At 39.1% G+C, this 26,063-nt stretch overlaps 2 protein-coding genes across 11 annotated transcripts in view; one reads left to right on the top strand and one right to left on the bottom strand.

Annotated features, from left to right (window-relative positions):
- Nucleotides 1-6,980, top strand: part of kcnip4a (potassium voltage-gated channel interacting protein 4a) — a 123,835-nt gene extending 116,855 nt beyond the window's left edge. For 7 of the 10 annotated variants that reach the window (XR_009239884.1, XR_009239889.1, XR_009239885.1 and 4 more), the window contains 5 exons: nt 2,285-2,354; nt 2,767-2,837; nt 3,497-3,604; nt 4,512-4,803; nt 4,908-6,980. Coding sequence is in view for 3 of the 10 variants with exons in the window: in XM_058624280.1 (XP_058480263.1) it covers nt 2,285-2,354; nt 2,767-2,837; nt 3,497-3,604; nt 4,512-4,616; nt 4,741-4,803; nt 4,908-4,955 (465 nt within the window). In the remaining 7 variants the exon portion in view is untranslated. The remainder of the gene's footprint in view (nt 1-2,284; nt 2,355-2,766; nt 2,838-3,496; nt 3,605-4,511; nt 4,804-4,907) is intronic. The other 3 variants (XM_058624280.1, XM_058624281.1, XM_058624279.1) reach the window with 1 other exon arrangement.
- Nucleotides 6,981-7,510: 530 nt separating this feature from the next.
- On the bottom strand, nt 7,511-24,423 carry sec24d (SEC24 homolog D, COPII coat complex component). The gene is made up of 23 exons (XM_058624277.1): nt 24,310-24,423; nt 21,288-21,491; nt 20,811-20,913; nt 20,370-20,506; nt 19,038-19,451; nt 18,402-18,523; nt 17,938-18,049; nt 17,542-17,669; nt 16,564-16,702; nt 16,303-16,418; nt 15,363-15,487; nt 13,951-14,142; nt 13,669-13,762; nt 13,061-13,177; nt 12,708-12,878; nt 12,147-12,243; nt 11,913-12,058; nt 11,681-11,819; nt 11,106-11,224; nt 10,781-10,960; nt 10,098-10,289; nt 9,448-9,537; nt 7,511-9,259 (listed from the first exon to the last, which is right to left on the bottom strand). The coding sequence occupies exons 2-23, from the start codon at nt 21,436-21,438 to the stop codon at nt 9,119-9,121; spliced, it is 3,225 nt and encodes a 1,074-aa protein (XP_058480260.1). The 5' UTR covers nt 21,439-21,491; nt 24,310-24,423; the 3' UTR covers nt 7,511-9,118.
- Between the last annotated feature and the right edge of the window lie 1,640 nt (nt 24,424-26,063).

Raw genomic sequence — 26,063 nt, 5'->3', positions numbered from 1 at the left:
TACACACAGCCTCTCCTCACTTTATGTGCTTCCTTGCGTAGCATTTCCTTCCACGACTGCATTCACTGCAATGATATGTAATGTAAACAATGTCATAATCGTGGAGAAGTTTGACTTTTTATTGGATGTAGTTTGACATCCTCATTTGTTATGATGTCTACTTTAATATCATATTTCACTGTGTTCATTAACCTGACGTAATACATACGGGACTGCAGATACTTAAAGGCATCCATCTGTGTGTGAGATTGCTATCACTTAAATTTGTCTCTTAAACAAAAGATTAAATCTCCTGTCCCTGACCGGGCTTTTCAGAAATGAAGAGTATCACATGTACAGTAAAAAATTACAATAATATAATAATGTGTATATGTATATATATATATATATATATATATATATATATATATATATATATATATATATATAATAATATATAAGACCATTTCTCACCTGTGTAATACAAAAAAATGCGCACATGTAGCGCCCCTGTAAAAGGGGGTGATGGAAAAGAAAGACACGCACACGTTGTGACTCATGTGATCATGTGATCCATCCATTCACAATGGACGAGCAGCCGCACGCTCCCCCACAGGCTGAGCCAGACATCATAAGTCCAAAACCGATTTGTTTTTTTAACCATACGAGTTTCCAAAACTTACAGAAACAAAAGAAAGCACATGAACATCACACAGCGCATTCTCCAAAACACTATAGAACACATTTTAAGTACAGTTTATCGATTTGATAACTGTCTTAACTTCTTCTTCCTGGCAGGCTACAGTAATGGATCACTGATGATCTAAATCTGCAAATTATAATGACTCTTCATCTTAAATTATGTCCTTATGAAGCAATGAAGTGTTTTAGTATCGTTTTAGCTCACATTTCCAATTAAATATTTCTTATACTCAATTTCTTATAACCCTTACACACACACTCACATCCTGTTTTGCTTTCAGCCAAAAGATAGTCCATTTGTCTACTATGAAGAATAGGTTTCTCACATTTTAGAATTAGAATTAAAACTAGTATTAACCCACCTTTATTTCACACACCAGTAGTGAACACACACAAGCAATGGGGAATTGGGATCCTTGCTTCCTTTTCATTCTATGTCCCTAACTTCCCTGAAAGTCCTGACCTCATCTAAACGTCATGATATATGCAGGCGAGTCTGAGAGACAACATTTTTAGCATGTGTGAAGTAATATGACATATGGTTTTACTCTCTATTCCTTCCAGCCTCTGCCATAGAAGTGGTTGTATTACTTCTGGTGGCTCTGTCTGTGTGTCTGTGTGTTTTGACCCTGTCGTGGACAGAGGTCAGAGACTTGTTGCGTGAATGGGGTGAAGTCTGCCGTCTTTGATTGCCTTGTTTTCTCCTCTAGTTTACACATCGTCTTTATGGATGGACATATTCCCTGTTTATTCGATTCACTTGCGCTTTGTGGCTACAGCCTGACACATCACAGAAAATCCACCTGCAAAAACCTGCCCACCTTAATCACCGCGCCGATCTGAGCAAGGTCATCCATTATGTCTGTGGATGGCGCTCGCCTTTGCAAATACACAAAGCATGTTTCTTGGAAGTGCTCCATAAGAGTATAAAGAGTAAGGCTGCCAGGAAACCGTAAGTGAGTGACTTTGAATGGCTTTGTACAAGATAAATATCTTTTTGCCTTGAGCGGGTTCGATTTTTAATACCACCAAATTGAACATGGGTCTCAATCTCACATCAGTTCGATTCTGAATGATTTAGTTGCACAATTCAATGTATATTCTTGGAAGTGAAATTATACATTTGCACGACTTATAAGAGCGTCGTCTTTCTGCGTATTTAAAATGTCATCTGCACTGGCTAACCTGACATTAGCTCAGCAGCCGGGACAGACGGGATCATGTAAAATCCACTCACTCCCTGTTCAGTCCACTTCCAGGCTCACATCTCGCAGTGTCAACAAACGAACACAAGCAGAACTCGCGTCAGTTTGCAGGGATTTGCCGTAGATATGACTGCAGATCCTACACATCACTGAAAAGTGGATTTCATGGCATAGGAGCAACCTTTAAAATGAAAAGGTTTATTTGAGAAGCATCTATTTGGATATCATTTGGCTGCACGTGAGCATATAGCTCATATTACAGTAAACAGCACTAAGATTTTTAATTGATGTAATGGGGACCACATTCATTACAACGTGCAAAAATTGTCCATGTTTACTTGACCTCACCTTAATTTATGTTCTTTCATTTGTTTGTGCAATTCTACTCTGTCTTGCAGGAATGCCCCAGTGGAGTCGTCAATGAAGAAACTTTCAAAGACATCTACTCACAGTTCTTCCCACAAGGAGGTTGGTGGAGGTTTTCTTCCCCCCCATCTTGTGTAGCTGAGTTATTTTCCTCTCTCGTGTGTTGTACTTAAAAAGACAGTGTTTTCACTTGTGTTTACAAAAGTGGCTCCCCTAACATCTGAAGTACCTGTAGTGAAAGTTCCATCAAAGCAAACGACAGGGACAGTGGGACACAACACAAGAGAAGAGCATCATGTTTTTATAAAGCCAGGACTGTCACTTACTCACTGGCACTTATCATCATTATGTAAAGATTTCACCAGAGGAGTCAGAGAGAGAGAGAGAGAGAAAACATTCAGATGCTTTGAGGCAGACATGATAGTGTTATCATCATGGAAAAAAGAGATGCAACTGCTGTGTACTGGGCCATTGTAACAATGTAATGGATTTCTTATCTTTGTTCTCCTCGCAGATGCGTCGACATATGCACATTTCCTCTTCAATGCCTTTGATACAGATCACAATGGCTCTGTAAGTTTTGAGGTGAGAGTCCGTTTGTGTTTCCGTCGTTTTCTGTCCACATTATGTTTGATGTCCAGGTGCTACGATGATGACTATGTGGGTCGTTTGACCGAATCCAAGACAGTGCCTCCCATAGTTTGGCATACGAGTCCCACTCGGTGTCTGTCGAATTTTTAACATAATTAAAAAGAGGTCAATTCCATCTGGCGTCCAAATTTCAACTCAACAAGCCCCTCGGGCTTTTCCACTGGAGCATTATGTAACCTGCGCCCACCATAAGTTTGGCAAGGCGTCATCAACATGTCGTGAATATTTATGAAAGGCATATATTTGTTTATAAGGACCGAGACGCTATCATTAGTCCCAACCAATGTTTGTTCAAACGTCAGCGGATTCTCTGAGGGCAAACCCAGATTATGAGACGGCTAATAATTTGAATAATGAGTGATTATAATTTCCAGTGTGTGCACGCTTGCTGTTTCATCATTTGGCTCTAATTAATACGTCGCGTAATATCGTTGCAAAATATTGCTGATATTGCTCATGTGTTTATAAAGAATATAGTTACTGACTCGGTTCATTGTGTAGGTTTTCACGTCCCTTCATGGACAAACTGCTTCTCTGTAAATGTCGTGTATGTTGTTTATAAACGTGTCCGTGCGTCTTGTTTTCCGCTACAGGATTTTGTGATGGGCCTTTCTATCCTCTTGCGAGGCACAATCCAGGAAAAACTCAACTGGGCTTTCAACCTGTACGATATCAATAAAGACGGATATATCACTAAAGAGGTACGTCTCCATCCCTGCAGTGAGGAAGGCTGTGAGGATTCAACGTGGTCGTAATAACCAGCTTAACTAGATATACAATAGGAAATATTGAGTCAGCATGTTAACACACAAAGGCATTAACAGTGTTAACATACAAATCATGAATATGTACATAATTCTTGATTATCCGGGAATACATTTTGTACCGTGTTTGCCGTTCTGCCGTATTTTCTGCCTTTGTTTTGACACCGATGGTGTTGACAGACGTGCGTAAAAGGGCCTGAGCTTTAGTTTAGATGAAGCTGACCGAGTTCATCCTCTGAGGAGCGTCAGTGTCTTCACTAAATATCATTGCAATCCAACCAATGGCTGTTTTGATGGTGATGAATCCATTGTAACCTCCAAGAAATGAATGGATTAAAGCTATGCTGCTATATTAAAAAAGAAAGGAAAAAAAGACATTTCGACGTTCTCTTAATGATCCACAAACAGCTCTGTGAATATTTTTTATTAGAAATACACACACTTGTTAAAATCCATTGTACAAAATGTCCTATTTTTTTTTTTTAATCTCTTGTTCCATTTTATTCCTCTCTCTACCCTCTTTCATTTATTTATATTCCTTCATTTGCTTCTGCAAGACGTCGTCTCCTTGGTTTAATTTATCTTTTGCTTGTATTTATACTGACAGTGTTGTGTATTTTGTGTACTCTCTGTCCCCGAGTGTCCTGTTTATTAAAACACAATTGTGTGTTCGTAAAGGTACTATATACAGTATGATGTGATGTTATTATGTTCAAACTTAATAGGAATGTGGAAAAAAACTGAAGTTAAATAAACTTGAAGTTCAGTATCGGAAAACATCTGAATGATGGGCAAGTGTTTCCTGTGTAATTTGGCTGCACTGATCATTTCCTGTGTGTCACAGGAAATGCTGGACATCATGAAGGCCATCTACGACATGATGGGGAAATGCACTTACCCTGCCCTCAGGGAGGAGACGCCTCGTCAACATGTGGAAGTCTTCTTTCAGGCGAGTCTGACGTGGGCGGCGTTCACATCTCTGTCCAGATACATTTACCGGTCACAGCAAAAAGGCTTAAGCAGTGTTTTTTTGTTTGTCCTTCTTTCTCCTCTCCTCCCCGTGTCTCCAACAGAAGATGGATAAGAATAAAGACGGAGTGGTAACCATAGACGAGTTCATCGACTGCTGCCAAAATGTGAGCCGAACACTTTGACGCTTTTGCTCGAAATGCTGCGGTCGCACTTTTCTCACATTTTCTCATCACATGACATTGTTTTCTTTCCCTCTTTCTTTTCCCAGGATGAAAACATCATGAGATCAATGCAACTCTTTGAGAGTGTCCTTTAACTTTTGACCGAGTGGAGTCTTTGGAAGAGAACGTCAACTTAAGCTCGGCCCAATAACTGACTTGGACTCGTACTGTGTACAGTGTGCTATGCAGACTTTTGATCGTAGGTTAATATATTGTTCATGACCACAGGTTGGAGAAGGCAGCATGGGGTGAACACTCTGGAATTAGTCGCGTTTTAAACATTTTATTGAGGGATTTCTGACCAAGAAATGAATAGAAAGGACAGAACAACTCTCTCTGCAGCTGTTAATGTTTGCTTCTTTTTATTTATTTATGAAAACATCTTAACTTCAAGGTTCACGTGCAGCAAATGTCCCGGGAGTGTTTTTCTGTTTCTCTGTTCGCCATCACTGTTCTAAACACACTTGAAATGGGAGTTTTTCCTGATGAAACGGTTACAGCTTCGACCTGTTTTATGTACTGCCAAGTGAAATCACTGTGACTTTTACAGCACTGAAAAAAACAAGAGGGGAAGAAAAGGGAAAAAAAAAAAGGTAACTTCATATATTGGTCTGTGTTTTTACATTCCAGCCTGGCTCTTGATTCCAGAGTGTTCAAACCAGAAGCATTTGGAGAAGAAAATATAGATCAACAAAACACACATTGCACCATTTTAAATTGTATATACTTAGGGTAGGTAAAAAAAAAAGATAATAGATACGAACTTTTCAACTTTGTTTACTTGCCAACTAGAATTGAGACAACACAATGACTGTATTGATGTCAAAATCAGACCATAGTATGGATGGTTTGTCTACAGAAGCACACAGGTAGCTACATTTACCACAAGTACAACGTTAGCCGAGACCTTCGTTCGACAGTAATTGCTGCTTTCAGTGTATTTTATTTAACCCCCACATGTGTATATTATCTGTAAATGAAACCATCTGTCATTGTTTTTAGTTTTTGAAGCACTGTGGCGTTTCCGGGTAGAGCAGTGTTTAAAGTTATTTATATGGTGTTATGTTCCTTGTACAAAACATTGTCAGTTGTACAGTATTAAAATGAAAGTTCACTCTCTGGTGAATATCAGGTCTTTAGACGTGTTCATATAATTCACTGTTTTTATTAAGAGAGGGCAGTGTGTTCGTTGATATAGACTTTGTATTATACTGTACTTATCATTTTTTGGGTTTCTCAGCTACCACACCTCCTGCTGTTTCCCTCTTCCTCCTCCTCATCATCATGTGGGCTGACGTCCAGCTGCCCACACCTGTTTAGCCTGATTGATTCCTGGTGTCTCTGATTAAAGCATTGATTCATCACATATGTGAGCAAACACAAGGCATCCTGGGTACAAGTCTTACTCAACCGACTGCAGCTCGCTCATTGGAACCTGCCGGATCACTGAGACAAGTGTCTGGATGTTATGTAAGTAAGTTAATGAGAGTTGAACACTTTATTTTTTTCTGTTTCTGGATGTCGGGCATAGGGTGTAGCCGTTGAAGAAGCCGGAAAATCTGACTTATACTTGATCATTGATTTATAAATAATGGGTGTTTTGATGCATTGACAGTTAATCATGTTATATTTTTTTTATACATAGTGTTGATACAAAATGTCACAAACAAAGTGAGGCATGCTGGCACACTCCACCTGTTTTAATTTTAGTCCTTATAATGTGTATATTTCAATGAAAGAGACATTTTTGCATCTGTGTTTGTGTGCCTTGCTGTATGTTCATATTTGATTGACAAAATCAGCTTTTAATTTTCAGTGTGTCTTTGAACGAGCTGATGCGTTGAAACAGGAAGAACAAATGCAGATAAGTCACTTTAGAACATCCCGGTAGAAGCGACATCTATTTTTATTTTTTTGAAAATATCAAGGAATTTTTACTTTTATTTTCTCTTTCTGTAAATATTATTCAAAGCATCGAAAGTCTTTTTGAGAATGAGAAAATCAAGTTGCACCACACGCTTATAGGTTTGTGTTGCCTTAGATTTAGAATATTTTTATTACAGGTGAATGACTCGTGAATGATCTACGAGTAGACTTAATAAAACATCTGTTCAATCATATCACAACACGGCTATTATTACCCAGCAGCTCTTTTTCCTTTGTTGACCAGATTTCTTATGGCATTGCATGTCAAAATAGAGCGTTTGGTTAGAATGAACTCAAACAGAAATAATGTTGTATGACTGAATACGTGTGGAGTTAGAGGTTGTTCATGATGCAGTGAAAGCAGAGCATGTCAAGGACAGAGTGCGTTGTCCTCTGCCGCCCTCTTGTGGTTCCAAGAAGATAACAGACAAATGCCCATTTTGCCACGTGGACTGGAGTAAAATAATTAAATAAATTCTACATCCACTGATGTTTTGTGTATGTTTATGAAGCAATTATATAGAAAATTGTCTGCTGTGTAGGTTTCTGATGGTGGATGGTAACCAGATGAGCACCAATCAGCAGTTTAAATTGAAATGTACAGCTTTAATACTGTGAAACTAAAGTATTACATAAAGGCCATGTCCAAAACAGAAATATGATTAATTTGCAATCGTTAACAAAAGTTATATAAAAAAAAAAATAATAAAAAAAAAAGCAAAAGTTTGCGTTAAAAGTTTAATTCCACAAAAGTTTTTTTTAATAGTTTGGAATAAATGTACATGGTTGCTCCCAAAAAGTTTGATTCAAATTACTGTTTCCAACTTAACATAGCAAGGTTCTGTAATCACCTGAGATAAGTGTTTGCATATAAACCAAATACTGTGTAGACTGATGACTCTTTTTTTTCCCACAACTATTATATCAACTTTTACTTTTTGAGAAGCATAAGTTGTGCATTTCATGTACAAAACGACATTATACTGGACGTACAAACAAATGAAACATACAGAAATTCAACACAATTTTCTTTTCTTAAAAAAAAAACAAGCAAGGCAACACAGTATGATGTTATAACTGAACTACAAGTCATAATGGACATGATACATGTAATTATGATAGTTTTGCAATTATAAAGGTTTTGCTTATTTTGAACAGTGATCCAAGTCTGATTTGTTGGTCCTTAAAGTCTGCTCACTGTGGTTTTCTTAGAAATGAAAGTTATTTGGAATGTTTTTTTGTTTTTTTTGTCAAAAGCAAGAATAAATACTGTTTCTCTTGAAGGGAAAAGCTTTCAGTTTGGTCCCCATAATGTCTTTACTTAAATCCCGGTCGTCTGTTCCCTTTTCATGTTACAAATTCAAAAAGGATCCAGTTTTTGTGCCAATGTTGTTCTCTCGTTAATCTCTGCAGAGCAGCAGCTGTGTTCATTTCAGTGAATTCCCTGAACACCAAAACGGAACAGTTTCTGCGTCACTGCACATTGTGAAGATCAAGTCTCAGCCATAAAAGGTTAAAGAATTTTTGGTGAGGCGGTCTGTGAATCAAATGCTTGGAGCTACTCATTGTGTTGGGTCAGGAAAAATGATGAGTCCCGGCAAATGAGCGGGGTTTGTTTTGGCTATGTCTTTACTGAACTGTGACATTCACAGCTTTTAATGGTTTATTTTTAGCATGATTTTCTTTTTTTTTTTAAAGCAAACTTATTACAAAATTCTCTAAAACTAGTCACTGAGAATCTTGGACATACTTGATCTCCAACTGAGAGCAACAAACACTGGTCAGCTTTTGAGTTTCAAAATGAACGTCTCTAGTTTGGCCCACAAACATCCCTTTTTTATTTGTCATTTCAGACAATGTAAATCTGCAAAGGAAATGAAAAAATATTAACCAGCTTTTATAAACAGTGGCACTATATGCTGTATTACATGTGCCTGTGGGCTTTATGGCACACAAAGCATTTCAGCTGAAGGCACTGATGTCATTCCAGTTTCCACTGTCCATTAAGCAAATATCCATGTGAGAATTGCTGAATGTGTTTGCCATTTCATTCTTATTCATTTACTCTGGAAGTCCCTCAGGTGACGAGCTGTTATTTGAAGACCATAGTGTTTGTGTATAGTTAACGTTGACGGACGCATGTTGGAAAGGCAGCTTTGGAGAGTGGAGGTTAAATCTCTTGAATCCTTGTTTCCTTTTCTTTACTTTACTTTTTTTTCTTTGTAAATCACGTCCGTGCGATTCAAATGGATCCAGCTGAGACTTGCTGTGAAATATTTGTGCCTGGTCCGTCAGATGTCTGGGTAGAAACGCTGAGGCCGAGCGTTAGCAGTTAAGTGAGCAGCTGCTGGATCTCTCGGTAAACGTAGCAAAGGAAGTCCATATAGGAAGCTCCGCCATGCAGCCCTTTATCCTCCACTAGGAACTGACGGAATAACATCTCCGGTTTGTCCTTCTGCCTCACGATTAGAAGCTAAACAGCAGAAGAAAATTGCAGTTAAAATGCAGTTTTGTCAAAAAACAATGTGGGGGTTATTTATGTATTGGCATACTAACTCCACTAGGGGGAGGCAAAGGTTTGTTAAGCTGTATAGCCATCGAGGAGAAAAATGGCATGCAAATTGGGCATTTTGTTGTCTAAACGGAATTGACTTATCTCACCTTCATGGAGTTTGGCCTCTTTTCAAGCAGATCACTGATGAGGGAGTTGACCTTCTTTGACATGGGGCTGTCCACCTGTGGCAGCTCACACTGAAAAGCACAAGTTTGTTGACTTAAAACTACTATAAAGGCCAGTGCAAATAGTTTATAATTCAGCAATAGCTCGCACCAGGATGAGATATCTCAGAGCCTGTCAGGAAGAATTGCTTACACATATATTAGCACCACATATCAATCAGAAATGTGATGTTGGAAAGCAAGTGGTCCTTATTCTGGCTTCTGCCCATATGGACCCAGAACTATGTGACATGATGATTGCATTTTGTCTTGAAAATAAATGCTTTTGTTTGATCTCAGCCCAAGATTTAAATATTTGTAATTATTCCTGACTCTGTGTAGTTCACTTCACAAACATCACATAACTTTTTCTGTTTTTCCGTGAATGGATTTATTTAGTTTCTAATCAAGGTCAGATTCTGATATTTCATTTCAGTTCAAAACCCGCCGTGCCACTCGGTTTGCTGTCATTCTCTGTAAAACCTCCAGGCACCACAGAGAAAACAAAGTGTTCCCTAACATTTCTCAAAACAGACACACTTTCATGTGGTTTATAATTATGTTAGGATTTATGTCATGAATCAAACACTGACCATGTTTCCTTGCAGGTGGGCGAGGGAGGGCACGTTGAAGACACCCTGGATGATGTCAGGTGAAATTGCTTGGCCCAACCACAGAAATATGGACTGACCATTCTCCAACAGGAACATGCCAGAATCTGTAAGAGAGTCCTCTGAACAGCGAACTGGAGGAGGCAGAGCCTCGCTGCTAATGTCCATGTTGTGCTATGAAAAAAAAAAAAAGCACACAGATTTGTTAGATTATAACACAATCTGTCCGACAATTCCCACTGAAATAGATTTAAAAGTTAGAATCAAAACGAGGGTTGAAAAAATCTATTAATTTACGACATTTTTTTCAAAACAGCATCTTTAAAACATGACTGGACCAGTGTGTAGGATTTAGCAGCAACTAGGGAACTAGTTGCTGCTAGGGAACTAGCAGCAACTAGTTCCCATTATCCCATTATGGGATAATGGAAAAATAACATGGTAAACTGTTTGTAAACTTTACACACTGGACCTTTAACAACGCTATATTTAAAAATGTAAAGATATTCAATTGCTTACAACATGTATGGATAACATTTATAAAATGTGCATGGAACATATAGAACCAAATTACAATTCAACAGCATCCTTTGCAATTTCTTAATTGCATTACTATAAACTTGGATTTGAAAACCAAACAGTTCAGCCCTCCTAGTGATGCTCACCAGTGGGATGAGGCGTGGGTAGAGCAGCAGCTGTGTGTCCTCCACCCCCATGCCCATGACCAGCAGCCTTTGAAGGGCTCTATCGTCAGTAGCGAGTTCAGTGCTGCCCACCAGGGGGGCAGTTTTCATCAGACTGTTCATGTAGACTGGGAACACCTTCATGGCATTGGGCAGGACCAACTACACATGCAAATATGAGAAATGCATCATACAACAGATTCTAAAAATTGCAGTTACATGCACATCAGTCTCAAATAATGTATAATGTGTAAGAATCTAAGCTTGGCCTTTAAAAACTGCATTGCAGGTGCTGTTCTGCACTGACCTGACTGGCAGCTGAAGGGACAGCGCAGTTCTTCCTGTAACATGCCAACATGTGTGCTGTCTGGTGGACCAGGATCTCCCTCACATTCTTCAGAGGTTGGTTCAGCATGGCACGGTAAGCTGAGTGGACATGAAACGAAGTTAAAAGTCATGAGGGGGAGAAGGAGGAGAGAAGGACGCGGGCCAAGTTGGCAGTGGCACGGAATTGAACAAACAAAAGTGCACAAGGGAGCTCAAGTGAAGCCCAACTAGTGGAAAGAAAGCAAGTGATGGTCCATGGTGCAACTGTATTTTATGATGTGTTATCTGTATGTCAGTGAGCACTAGTAGATTGCATGGAGTAAATTCAACAAAGGTCAAGATGACAACATCACACCCCCAATAAAGATGGCTGACTGAACGTTATGTTAATGGACCCTTTATAGCCGACGAGATGGAAAATTAAACAGTTTCTGGATTTGGCCGTGAGCTGTGCTTTAATTGTGAACTTCAAATGAAAGACAAAATTGGAACATACAGTATGTGTGGAAAAGAATAAATTGATATTTGTGCAGTTAAAAGTAAAAGGATAGTCACCTGATTTGGCAAAGAAGTTGATGAGTGAGTCGGTCTCACAGTTCTTGTACAGCTCTGACAACTGCATACTGCAGTTCAGACTTAGGTTGTGGATACGCAAGCGTCGCTGGCCACTGATGGTGGTGTACAGCAAGGCACACTGGGAAAAGAGTTGGAAACGCAAATCAGAACAAGAGTCGGTGAGAATTTCACAAATCTCGTTTTTGAATTTAGTCATTTTCAAAGGACATACTTGCACGAATGCCCCACTCTCTTCGCTTAGCGCGTCGTCGTGCTTGAACTCGACAGTTACAGCCTTGTCACAATCCACAGCTGCCATCTCGACATCCGTGGTGTTGTTCATATGGATGGCACCGAAGAAGTCCGTGGCCCTGAAGCCTGAAGACGCACACGGACACACAAATGTCAAGTCCGGGGAGGTCAAAGGTTTGACTTGACTACACGGCAAAATCTTGCACTCAAATACCTGTGCTGGTACGAACACGCATGATGGCATCGAATCCAATGTCCTTCTGCACGTCTTTCCTCAGGTCTCTCAGGAAATGCTCCCCATCCGTCTCCACCTGAGAAGAAGTACATTTGAGTGACCAGCAGATGGGGATGTTGTCAAAATCAGGTCTCCAATGAGTAACACCAGTAATTTCACTTTTACCAAGAGAGAATGCTTCATGGAAATGTGGGTGTGGACAAATGTAAGGAAGTAAAATCAAAGTTTTTATGGAGTTTTAAAACATAACATTTTATGTCTAATGTGTAGTATTAGGGCTATTTGTCAGTACAACTTAGTTGAACTGATTTAATGTGTGGTGTGTTTGTATAGTTTGGCTCCTTCGGGGCAGTTCTATATACCTCTATGGATACTGTGTCAATGCTGTATAAAAACATTCACATTTTATTAGGCAGAAAATGCCATTGCCTATCTGTTCACAAGTTACCACTTTCTAGTGTAATGTCAAGACAAAATAATGGAAAAGACATTTTACATATACTATATCTATTGATTAGCATACACTAAACAGGTTTGTACCTGAAAGCTGTTGTACTTGTAGACGGAGCCTCCGGTGTGCGAGGGCACATCAGCCATAGTTGCCAAGTCCACGTACTGGCTGGGAAAGAGGAAGAGATCTACGCAGCAACCCTGTGCCACACAGTCCTTCGACAGTTGCTCATACACACCTTTCTGAGGCTGGAATAGGGTCTGTGGAGAAAAAGACAAATCAATATTGTAAGTCAGCAGTCACTGCGCATCACATTTCAAAACCGTGTCGAATCAAATACTCCTGATTTGATAAAAAAAAAATTACTTTTTTTTTTGACTTTTGCCCTCCTTGTTTATTTGACCTACAAGTACTGCCAGTACTGAACACAAAAGCTACTCACTTTCTCTTTCTCAGTGTTGACCAGCTTTTTGTCATCCCTGTTCTTAAGTTTGCCTGGAGCCTCTGCAGTGGACATGGAGGAGTGGAAAATGAAGAGCTTTCCGCTACATTCTGCTGCCTGGAAGGAACAAAATAATGAGATGGAGAAATTATTTTAAAAAAGAAGTTTAAACCTAAACCCGAAAACATTGATGTGATGACTGGGAAAGTTCAGTGGACTTTTAAGTCAACACAAGAGGGAAAAAAAATGTTGCTTTATTAAGGTAATGAGTTGCAAGAGTTCAGATGACGGTGCTTAAATTGGCATGAGTAATATGTCTGAAATATTTTGAGAAATTCCTCCCTTGTGTAGACATAAACTGGTCCACATTTATAGAAGAAAAATACAATTGTAATTTTTTTTATGAATCAGTGAATGTAGTGATCAAAAGAATGTGTTTTAATTTTCCAAAACACTGCTGCTGCTGCTGCTGCTGCTAATCATCAAATGTGGCTTGCAAAATTAATTTTACTCCAAATTCCAAACAGCCACACATGGTTCAAGGAGGTTGTAATAGGCCCTGAATCCCCCATTTCCACATGTTGACAAGACGTCACCCTGTGTCTGACCTTAAATGCTTCCACACCGGCCTGGATGACGGGAGCAAAAACCGTTTCATTCTCATTGGTGTCTGCAAACATGTCAGGGATCTGGTCCAGGAGGCTGCAGCAAAAGGGAGGAATGATTGATTAACTCTTAGGTCCCACAAACCAGTTCAGCTACAGTGGACTCATTGTGTTTAGCTGTGACAGTAATACTGTGAAATATTGTCCTGAAAATGCATTTATGAATACACAATAACCACAAAGATGAGTATCAATTCCACAAACTAACAATAACTTGCATCTTACTTGTAGATAACAGCCCTCGAATCGTTGTAGTTGACAAGGAAGCCGTCAAGCAGCGGGACAAACATATCAGCTGTGTCTGAAACCACCATCATCTGGGGCTGGGCCAAAGCACTCTTCACGTTGTAGAAGTGGAGTACCTTGTTGTAGGTGACAAAGCCAACCTTAATATCTGAGGTCTCGGCACCTTCCTCTCTGGTAAGGAAGAGACAAGAGACAAGAAACGGTGAAATCTGTGGAGTTTCTTCTTCACAGTGAATCATTTGTGCTGCGTTTCTACTGCGACAATAACAGTAAAAATAGAAGCTGGTACTTATGCCCTCTTCTAACACAAAAGTAAACACCAGACAAGGATCTGTTTTGCACAGTACCATTTCGACAATCAAAAAGTTCATTTCCCATCCATGGTTAATTAGCAACTATAAACATCCTTCCAGGTCCAATGAGGACTTGTTTACAATGTTCGAGAGTGTCTCAGGAGTGGGGGGAAATCACAAGAAATAACTGCAAAGTGCTCTTAGAGCATAAACCTCCACTTATACTTCATCTTGCACTGTTAAAGAAAGGGGGGAAAAAAACGATCTACACTTACTTACACTTACTATTACTATTCTTTGGGTCATGCCACTAGTTGAAATTGGTGTTTGAGTTTAATGCCGCAAACAGACAGACAGTGAAACCAAATAGCTTGGCAAAAGTATCAGAAACTGGTAGAGACGCTGAACCCAAACCATGCATCAAAAGTCTTCCACCATCATAGTCATTTAAAAGGATTCTTCTCTGACACTGCCCACTGCAGTTTGTCAGTCTCTCTTCATAAATGTCCCTCTCTAATATGAGCATTCGTCACTGGTGCTGTTGGAAATGACTTTTCCGACCGCATCGGTTTCTAATACAAAATTGTCACCGTGTGCTTTGTTCTACATGTTTTATTTTTTGAGTTGATATGCTTGAACTATATAAAAAATTTAATTGTGTCCACAGGCTGTCGTTTGAAGGCGGTGAAGCGCTATCAGACAAATAATTCTCGCCAAAGAGAACTAATTCATTTTCATCCCAGAAACAATAGTTACTATAAACACGAGAGCTGTCTGTAAAACAAAGATTTGTGTAGAAGTAAAGTAGTGTCTGTTCCTGGCAGCCTCAGTGCTCTCCTGCTCTCCTTCTGCGAAATGTCATGCAACAATATCCAGCTGATGAGAACAAATAGTTGGCTTGATGTTTAGAACTTGCGGGATGTCCTATTTTGGTAAGACAAATGTTGGATGTACAGTAACAGTATTTACAGCAATCACTTTGGAAAATTGAAACACTGTGTGTGTGTGTGTAGAGGTGGTAACTGTAGATGTAGATCTGCCATACAACACGAACACTGGAAGAATAGATGTGTATGGGTTTTTGGACTCATTAAATACCTGGGCAGCTTCTCCAGCAGAGTCTTCAGCTCATCACATATGAGTTTGACCAGGCCACTTTTAATGTTGCTGTAGGACACATCGATCATGAAGATGTAGGCAGGAGGATTAGGAGGCTTGTTGTTCTGTGGGAGGAGAGGGCAGGATTTGGAATTAATGTATTAGCTTTTTGTTTTTAATGCTTGACAGTCTAAATGAAATTAAGAAAAATGTTGCCTGTGCAAACTATTAAATTATTCATGCGCACACAAACTTCTCTTTTTAGTCCTGCAGTGTTTATTTTTTGGGTTTTAATTATAACATTTAGAGAGATTAAACCTTGGAGTCTTTCTGAAGTTATGTCTTCCACCGTGTCTGTTGTTTGTAATTAAATACCAGAGGTGTGTCCATTTTAGCTTTCTAGTTTGACACTGACACTGCAGTAGATATGAATTCCTGAATGGTCAGTGGTAATATAGGATTGTCCGTAAGACACTGTTTATTTTCCACAGTTACAACCCATGACAATACACTCACCTTGCAGGCTTTTGTTTAATCTCAGGCCCTCAGAGAGTGTTTAGAAATCTTAATAAACAGAGCAAAAGTAGGCCATGGAGTGACTCAGCTTTGCCAAAGTTCCCTGACCCTCCTATGTTGCTCTCAACTGCCACAATCACCATGGGGACACACTTTATCTGCATCACTGTCTTTCTGTGTTTTCTAAAGAGCCGAGCTGGAAACTCGGTCTTGCACTCTTCTTTGATGTCTTTAAAAGACAGTGTCATGTGGCTGCCAAAGGTCCCTTGTGACAATCAGTGATGTAGACATGTCCTAGTCTTGTCCCTCTGTGACAGGTGTCAAGAGAAGTATCTATTACTCTTGGTGATAAATCAATATCTGAACCCATCTGTAAACTTGCAATAACAATTATGAAATTATTGCAAACTATTAAATTATGTACCTTGCAGTAGTCCAGGGTGGCCACAAACTCATAGGATCCTAAAGACAACTCGGGTCTCTCATAGAAGTCCACTCTACGGCCCATGTGGTCAAGATGTTGGAAAAAAAAGACTGGCACTGAGAAGAGACAAAGAAATAAAATGAAATGTTGAGCTGTGACCAAAACATTCATTATTTCCTTTTTTGTAGTTTATTCAAAATAACTTTGACAGTTCTTCTTAAAGTTATTGGGATAAAATAGCTGTTTTGTATCATACTGTACCTTCATTAACACAGTTGCAGAAAGTGCACTGGTAGCGGCGGCCGCCGTCAATGAACTGCATGTAGGGACACATGTAGGCCTTGCATCGATTGCAGCGGATGGGGCCTGTTTCACCATGGTTCACAACATATAGAGGAGTCTACATAGAGCCAGACACAAAAAAGGAGTTATATGCACAGAAGTATGTGTACACAGAAAAACATCATGAATCTACAAAGTTAATTTTGTTGTTGCAGAATTCTCCATTTTGTTATTTTTCCGACATAAATCATTATTTTTTTGACTTAGATTCACTATTTGCATGCCTCCCCCAGAGAGGCCTGCCCACATTTGAAGAAACATTGTTTTATAGTATCTTTAGGCTGTTTATCCAGTCCAGTAATATTTTGGATACAACATCTGGATCATAAATCACTTAGTTTATCATCCAAGTACAACAGCACACTCCTTTTTATTTATGTATGAACACAGCAGTGATTTAGTTTTAATACTTGTGATAATACTGGTGGTAATATGTGCAACACCACACTAGACTGACTCAAAGGGGCACTTAAAGTTTGATTGCTTTTTCTATAAACCTCCTTTTTTTCTTCAGTACCCCCTGCAGTTCTGTCATTAGCTAAATAGTCTAAAACCAGATGAGAATGAAAACTAACATTGCCTAAAAATAACAATTGGTTCCTGGGACAAGGCAAGTGGAGAGACAAGCTTCTTGGACCACACATGATCCAAGAGAAGGTCAATGACAGAACAGCTTAACTCCTGTGGTACTGGAAGATATTTATCACAGTTGGTCCCACACTCCCTATTGTTGGATGTAAGGCATACCAGAATATAGTTTATTTCTGCTAGGACTCTGGTCTTCTTTCCTCCGACTGATATTAGGAGGTGATTATGTTAATTTACATGAACATGTGATTATTAAATGAGGAAAATGCAAAGTTTTTGTCCATGTCAAACAATAAAACCACAACTTGCCTCATTCTTTGGCAAACTGGCAAAGGGCTTAATGATGCAAGCCAGGGGCATTTGGCACTGCTTGGCCAGGTCTGCAGTGCAGGGAAGGGAGTAGGTAGTGCAGCGCATAAAACGAGGACTGGCATTGCCTAGGATTAACAAAAAGAGGATCAATGACCTTGTTTTGAGAAAGCATATATTGAATGGTGCATGTATACCAACACATTATGTCCACGTTATTTTTTATAACAATCATAAGTAAAGAACTATATATTTAGCAACAAAAATAAAGCTACTTTATGATGCTCAACTTTAACAAATAACATTTTAAGAAAGAAGTGTTAGTATAAATGGGTTTGTTTTCCACAGATTAGATCTTCAAGAAATATTTAATGCTTTAAATGTCATTTTGGTTACCTTGGTCCTGTGCTGTGTAGTCAGTGGTGACCAGAGGGGGAACCTGTCCTCTGATGTTTGTGCTGTAGACCTGTCCTCCTCGAGTAGCTTTGTCTTCCATAATGATTTGAGTCTAAAACAGACAACTTATGACTAACACGCCAATCTGACAATACAACTGAACATATAAATGTGCAATGGTTGGTTGTATTTATGATTGTCATGATCTTGTGCCCAAATGTAAACACACCATAATATCACCAACCATTTTCAATATAAAACGACATATTTTGCTGCATTTTTTTCCTTTACCCTCTATTTAACTAATACAAATATACAGGAAATAGCCAGTAATGTTAAGAAGGCATGTGAGAAAAACATGTCTCTGACACCTTTTGATGAACTAATAAGCTACTGGTTCAGGACACAAAATGTGATATGTTGGTATGTGAAAGAGTTCCCAGTGGGATTAGTTGTCAACTCACTATGCTAGGGATTGACTCAGGGTCCAGTTTCTTCTGGGGTGGGCCAGCCATTGCAGCTTGTGGTCCAGAGAGGGCCCCTGGCATGCCAGACTGGGGCCCAGCCATGTGTCCCCCAAAGTGACCTGTACATTGAAACAGAACATGTTGGTTTTCAAATACCATTCGTAAGCTAAAGTGCAAAGCTCATAGCTTTGTTTTGGTGATTAAATACAAGCTGTAAATTGTAAGTTCCTGATCTGACTGCTCCAATACAACTAATGAGATGGTTATTTCCATGACAAAGACTACTTTCTATAAATAAAACTATAACTATACAAAAACAAATCATTCATTCAATCATCTTCTACTGCTTTATCCTCCACATGAGGGTCGCGGGGGGATGCTGGTGCCATTCCCAACTGACATAGGGCGAAAGGCAGGGTACACCCTGGACAGGTGGCCAGTCCATCCGGGGGCCATATAGAGACAAACAACCATTCACTCTCACACACCTTTAGTGTGTCCAATTTGCCTAATCCCCAAATCTGCATGTTAACACAAATCAGTTTTGTTAAACAATGACAGCCCATAATAATATTTATTTGGTGTGAGCAAGCTCAGTGAGTTTTTTGTTTTTGTTTACAGAGTCAAACCTACCGGCTTGCTGTGGGTATCCAGGTGGACCAGCAACACCAGAACCGGGTTGCTGGAAACCCGGACCGGGTTGCTGGAAACCCGGACCAGGCTGCTGGAAACCTGGACCAGGCTGCTGGAAACCTGGACCAGCAGCTCCAAGGCTGGGCTGCTGGAAACCTGGACTAACAACTCCAGGACCAGGCTGAGAGAAACCTCCAGGGCCTGGAGGAGGTGGCCCATGGAAAGGTCTACCCATGCCTCCCATATTTGATGGCGGGGATTGAGGTGGAGGCATCTGAGGGGAGGTTTGTTGGTGGAGTGGCAGTGGGCCTGGAGGCATTTGTGGCTGCCCCATTGCTGGTGGGGGAGGTGTCAGGAAGGGCTGTTGAGCTCCAGAGCTGGGTGGTGGAGGAGAGCTTTGCATGGATCCTGGGGCTAAACAAGAGGCCATGATACTTTTAACATTCTGTAATTCTGTATTTTTCAATCCAATCACAGGACAGACCTTCAATCACAATTTTAGACATCAAGGAAGCAGTGATATGGCCACTGACAACATAGAAAGCCAGAAATACTTCACCTAACTGTGAATGTACTCTGTTTTATATACATATATAAATATATAATTGCTGTCAGCTTTAACATGTTAATTTTGGCGGTTAATTTAAATAATTGAACGCGTTAAACCGAGCAGGTTACAGGACAGTCTAGAGCGCAACGATGGACAGATTTTCAGGCGGAAAGTTTCATTTTAAAAAGTTACCCGACAGCTTGTTGGACAAAACTAGTGTGCCTATGTGTTTGTGCACGCGCTGTTTCTCTCTCTCCCTCTATTTTTATGTGAGTTTGTGTTTTCTCTCTTGCCCTCCCTGACTTGTGTGCGTTTGTAAGCTCTCTTTCAGTGTCCACCAGTGTTTTCTGTGTGTGTTGTCTTTCTCTGTCTCTCTCTCTCTCTCTCTCCCTGTATGTTTTTCTCTCTCTCCTCCCTCTCTCTTTCACAGCTCAGAACAGAGCATCATGTCTGATCATTAATTGATCACCCACCACTTCTATCTGTGTCAGTTGTGTTTTTCTTTTGATTTGTGTGGTGCTTTTTTCTTTTGTATTTCTCTGTCTCTGGAAAGATTTACTAACATGTTTAAAACATCAAGATGCCTTTTTTGTGCCAAATTTGCTATAAGTAGGAGAGAAACTGTGTTTGAATAAATATCTGTTATAAGCTTAAGGTTTATTTTCGCAATAAGACAACTCTGTGATTAATTAGTAAATTTGTTGTAACTGATTGACGGCCCTTACATATATATACATATACATAGTATCAGAAGCACTATACATTTGTAAAAGCAAACTTACCATAGCTGCCCAAGTTCATAGCATTCATTTGATTGGTGAGCTGCTGTGCTGCAGGTGGACCAGGTGAGGCCATGCTTTTGTATGAGGATTGTGGAGGTTGTCCATAAGCAGCAGATGCAGTTGGAGGGGCAGGGTACCTGAGGAATTTAAGAGCAGTTTGTTATATTTTGTCGTAGCATGTTGCTCAGGTCCCTTATGCTTAAAACTGCTTATTCTGCAAACATTGCATGCTGTTTGTAAAATGGGTTAAATTAGTTGTTTCGAAATGATCTACAAAGACAATTTTAGAAGTGAAGAGATGGAAACAATTTAAATCAATCATTTTGCTTCTGAACGGTGGAAGAGCAAACTTTAATCTACAATGCTTTCTCCACACTTTAATAACCTATTTTGTATTGATTTTACAGAGGATAAGCTGTAATTTTCCATCAAAATGATTACCTTTGGGGATAAGCGCCATTCTGCAGGACATTTGGATTGTACTGACTGGACACTGGAGGTGGAGGCATACCAGCAGCAGAGGAAACTGGCAACTTCATCATACCTGCAGTGAGTAAATGACACAACAAGAGCTTGCTCTCATTTGCAGTGACATGCACAAAGACAAAAGGCCTTTGCTTGTGCCATTGGTTAAAATATGCTTGCAATTACACTGGTACAAAAAATACATTATTTAAAGCCAAACACAAATGAATTAAATTACACAAGACAACATGCAATATAACAGAAAACACCTCAAGCTTAAATCTAAGAAACATTAGGAACTATTATTCATTTTGTGATTCATGAACTTTAAACCTGTGAATGGAAAATAGTAATGACCGATAAAAACAACCAAGGTAATCTTAGAAAGCAGTGGCTGAACAGCAGCCATGTTATTTGAGAAACAATCTAAATACATAGGCAAAACTAATTTACCTGCTGGTTGAGTGGTGAATGTCTGAGGTGGTCCTCCAAAATGGCCATAGGCGGGCTGTGCAGGACCACCACCATATCCACCTTGGTAGCCCCCCATCCCTGGCTGGGCCTGGGAGAATGGGGGTGTAGCAACATAACCTTGTTGACTCATTTTGCTGGAATGGCTATTACTTTATCCTCATTCCAAGATGAATCTGTGATAACCTGTGACATGAAAGAATAAATGTTAAAATGTGATTTGTTTTGCAGCAAAATATAGTGGAGGGATCCATATTGACAGACACTGATCATAAGGACATTGAATGACAGAAGACAGACACGTAAAGGAGGACATGATGGGTAGTACCAACACGGTAACAGGTGAGAACTTCAGCAGATCCTGTAATCACCGACAGGATTTGCATGCGTACTTCTTATTACATAACTCCAAGACCTAGAAAATTTTAAAAAACTACCGGAAAGCAGAGAAATAGAGCTTTGAGGGAATCTACATACATTACAGTACCCCGCAGAACTTCTGCGGTATGACCATCCAATCACAGACAAGTTTCACCAGCGAGTTACATGTTTGTGACATCTGTTTCTCAGTACCATAATTCTGTAATTTGAAATATCCAAAACGGTTTCTGAAAGTAGGCAACCAGAAATTTCCAATAGCATATTATGATATACTTGACATTACAGTAAAGATAAGCTGAGCGAGGGAAGATTGACCTGCAGCTTTGAGCGGGGTGAGAGGGAGAGGAGATATTTTTTGGTATTTGATATTTTTGGATGTACAGTGGATATTTACTTTGCTCAAAGTAAGATTCATCTTCATTGCAACATTGTTTTTGGATGTACAGTGGATATTTACTGTGGTCTTGTGGACCTTTGACGTTATCTGATAAAGGGAATTGTTGACCTTTGATGTTATGATAGATATTTTTTATGTTTTTATTTTATTCTATGATAGATAGATGGATTTTTATTTTTTTTAATTTATTGCAATTTTGGTATTTCATCTAAAAAGTTCAAGGACGAGCTTGCTGCATGTCTCCTTGGAGTTCAACAATGACAGCAGGCCACTGAGACAACCCTCTATAAATCCCTTCCCAGTTCCCACAGGCCAAGGACATGAGAAGGCACAGAGATCCAGCATGGGGCGTCGGCAATGTACTGTGTGCATGAAGATCACCCCATGGCAGTGTGAGGTCTGCAATGTCTCTGTCTGCAGTTGGAGAGGAACTGCTTTCAGGCAGTGTTTCTCAATCCTGGTCCTGGAGACCCACTGCCCTGCATGTTTTAGATGTTTCCCTGCTCCAACATACCTACTTCAAATAAATGGGTCATTACCAGGCTTTTTGCAGAGCTTGGCGATGAGCTGACTATTTGAATCAGGTGTGTTGGAGCAGGGAAACATCTAAAATATACAGGACAGTGGGTCCCCAGGACCAGGATTGAGAAACACTGCTTTAGAGAGTACCACACAAAATAAAAACGCTTGGACATGTACTTCAAAAACAGGCAAAAACTTGAAAACTAAAATTCCAGGACTGAGACTATAATGTGTACATATGTAAAATAGTTCAAAGTTCAAATTGTAAATGTCATTTTAAAGTTCCTATTTTGTTATAAACTTCCATCCATCCATTATCATAATGAAAAATCCAAATTTGTTTTAGTCTTTATTCTTTTAAACTGTTATTCTACGGTGAAAGCACACAGTAATAATAAATAATTGCCGGATATTGAAAGCTGAAGTTATCTTCATAAAATAAAAATAAATCCAGTTGGCCTGGTTATAATTATGGTCAAAAGAGGGTTAAAAAAGGGACAATATGAAACCACTCATGCATTAGGATAAAAATCAAGGTACAAATACAATACAATTGAAACAAACCCTATTTAAGACAAGTTTGCTGTAGATAATACACAAAACCATTAAGAAATAAAACCTATTAGGCCTGAATGATTACCTAGAAATAGGCTAAAAATATCTATTCGTAATTAGATAGGTTGCCTCATAAGATACTGCCAAAATATTAACCACTCTATATTATAATGCAAGGATGAAAACTGGAAAATATGAATTTCCATAAACCCTGGTTCAAATTGGCTGTGGAACATCAATCCTACTTTGCTATATGCCAACTGTATTGAATAAAACTACAATTTTCCCTAATTACACAAATATGGTTATATGCATCAGGCTTTTATGTTACTCATATCTTTATTATATTGTTTGTTTACAGGACTCACCACCAGTAATTGATATTTGACCTCATGCAATCATCAGCACTGTGTATAGTATGGACCTTTGCTGCTGCTTGAGAGATAAGCAAGCCTGTCCCTGCTATTATCTGCATCATAAGTTTCCTTTTCTGTTTTGCTGTCAGCCATTTCTAAACACTCGTATCCAAGTGTAGCCTTTCCATTAAGACCTTTAGCTCATTATAGGTTTTGCTTTTTACATCAAAACTTTGTTTTCAATGTGTCAAATCTCTTATTTTACAAGTTGAGGACAACTTGTTGCACAGCTGGGACAACAAAAAACAACAGCTGAGCACAAGCATCTCCATTGAAACTCGTTATAACTACATACTAACACAGCTGAGCATACAAAAGGCCACACATAATAACAAATTAAATTGTTTACTTTATTAGTACAACGGTTCAAGTGGATCTGCCACTTCTGAAAATTGCCACGTCAAAGACCGTTATGAAGGCTATACAGGTCGGAGCATCCTACCTATGATTAAAATCATACGCTGTTGAAAGAATAAACATTCGTATTTAATATAGTAAATGTTTTGCCCCTGACATGTAGCTTCATAGTAACATGACAGCCTAGGTTTCAGTATCGATTGGCTCACGTTTTGATAGAAACATCTTGCTAGCTACGCGGAAATAACCACAAACTTTTTTTTCTTAATTTTGCGGCACGTGTAACGAATAATTTCGTAAATTGATGAGGATTATCTGATATACCTTTACATGTGTGTGCTGGCTGCGTGAGTAAATGATGTAGGAGTATTTTTACCTGAATATTGGTGCTATCCTCTGCTGTCTTCTCTCTCTCTATTACCCACAGTGGAAGCAAGAGTGCCACGTCAAACTCCGCCGGTCGCTATGTTACGAGTACGAGACGAACGTTTCCGAGTAGAGACGAAGAGAAATACACAGAGTTTCCGGTTTGAAATTTCAAAATAAATGTCTTAGCGTCGAATTACCCCCCTCAGACGAAATCTAACGAGGACACGTAACACACTTTCCTAAAAAATAAGTTTTTGAAAAGCTGTGAAAAAACCTGTTGACGTTCAGATCGTTAGAAATCTGGCTGAAACGATAATTGTGCTTATATTTTGAAGGAGAAGTAGTTGTTTTCCTGGTTGTGGTCAAAATAATGTGTCGTGTCTGACGCTGTTACGCATGCGTGAAACAGAGGGAACCCATACACGTCAGCACAGGGCATGTTTTATTATGGCCTTTGATCTATGTCATTGCATACGTCGAAGCAAGCCTCGATTTTGACATGGAATGAAGTTCATGGATGACGACATCAGAATAAAACATTTCCTGAAATGCATTGACAATTAAGCAATGGATAGTGTTAGGGCCACAAAACGACACAATACTGCCAGATGATTTTGCACTGATAAATAGATTATATTCCTTTAGAAATTGGTCTAATACAAGCACTGTATATTAACTTTTGTTTTATTTAATGGTTTATATGTTACAAGCAAACACAGTAAACTTTTTTGTACATATTCTTACGTTGTGCTATTAACCACAATTATTTTACCAATATTTATTTGAGAGATTGAAAGTAAAACTTTCCCTTGTTATGGTTATTAACTTCTTTTCAATTCACTTTTTACCTTCATCACTATGACTACAGTCTAGTGGCAAAGAAAAATAAAAGTATGCAAAATTATTGTAATATAAATGGTACACCAAGTCTTTCACATCATGCAGAAAGTCAGCAACCACTTGTATGACACACATTTGGCTATGTACCTAGTGTATGTTGACCTAAATAGTATAGAATTATACATATATTTTCATTATGATATGTGTTTGTGGAATTAAAGTTAAAAATAAATTATCCCTTTTTTGCTAGGGACACACTGTAAGCCCTCAACAACACCTGGGGATCCATAGACTCCAATTTGAGATACTGCTGTATCTACATAACCAAGTGGTACATGGAAAAATTGTTTGGTACATAGTGGTATACAGTCTGAACTATATGAAAGAACTATCCCAGGTAAAAAAAAAAAACCTAACCTAACCTAATATGAGAATGATTACAAATTAGAGGCATGTATGTATTCATTTCAAGGAACAGAACATCCAACCCTAAAGCAAATTGAGTCATAAATGTACCCACTATTGACTCTTTATTCACACTTTACACTTTATTCAACAAAATAGAAAATGTGAACAGTAAGAAGTTCTCGGTGAGCTTCAGCTGAGTTTAATTCTGTTACTTTTAATCACAAGCCTAAAATGTTCAGCTGTGTGTGGTGTACCGTGACAGTAGATAGTGGACACAAGTACTGTATCTTGGATCATCAGGTCTTTGAACAGCACACCTGAAGACCTTTTCCACTCTGCAGACCCCTGTAGTTCTTTTCCGTCACTTCGCGTCTTCTGAAAGTATCTGTTTTGGTTTTATTGGCTCTGCCATGGCGTTCTCCTTGTTTGCAATGCATGATTAGTGATGTGTCATTCATGAACGATTCGTTAAATATGAACTAATCTTTTATATGACTCGGGGAGTAATGAGTC

The sequence above is a fragment of the Solea solea genome, chromosome 3 (assembly GCF_958295425.1).
Source record: "Solea solea chromosome 3, fSolSol10.1, whole genome shotgun sequence".
NCBI classification, from domain to species: domain Eukaryota; kingdom Metazoa; phylum Chordata; class Actinopteri; order Pleuronectiformes; family Soleidae; genus Solea; species Solea solea.
This window is presented reverse-complemented; position numbering and strand designations above follow the sequence as displayed.

What these genes read in the sequence shown, in the direction of transcription:
- sec24d (XM_058624277.1), bottom strand. Translation starts at nt 21,438, where the DNA reads ATGAGTCAACAAGGTTATGTTGCTACACCCCCATTCTCCCAGGCCCAG. An exon ending in AATGGCGCTTATCCCCAAAG is followed by an intron (nt 20,507 to 20,810) that starts GTAATCATTTTG and finishes TAAATTCCTCAG; the next exon opens with GTACCCTGCCCCTCCAACTG. An exon ending in ACCCACGCCTCATCCCACTG is followed by an intron (nt 10,290 to 10,780) that starts GTGAGCATCACT and finishes TTTTTTTCATAG; the next exon opens with CACAACATGGACATTAGCAG.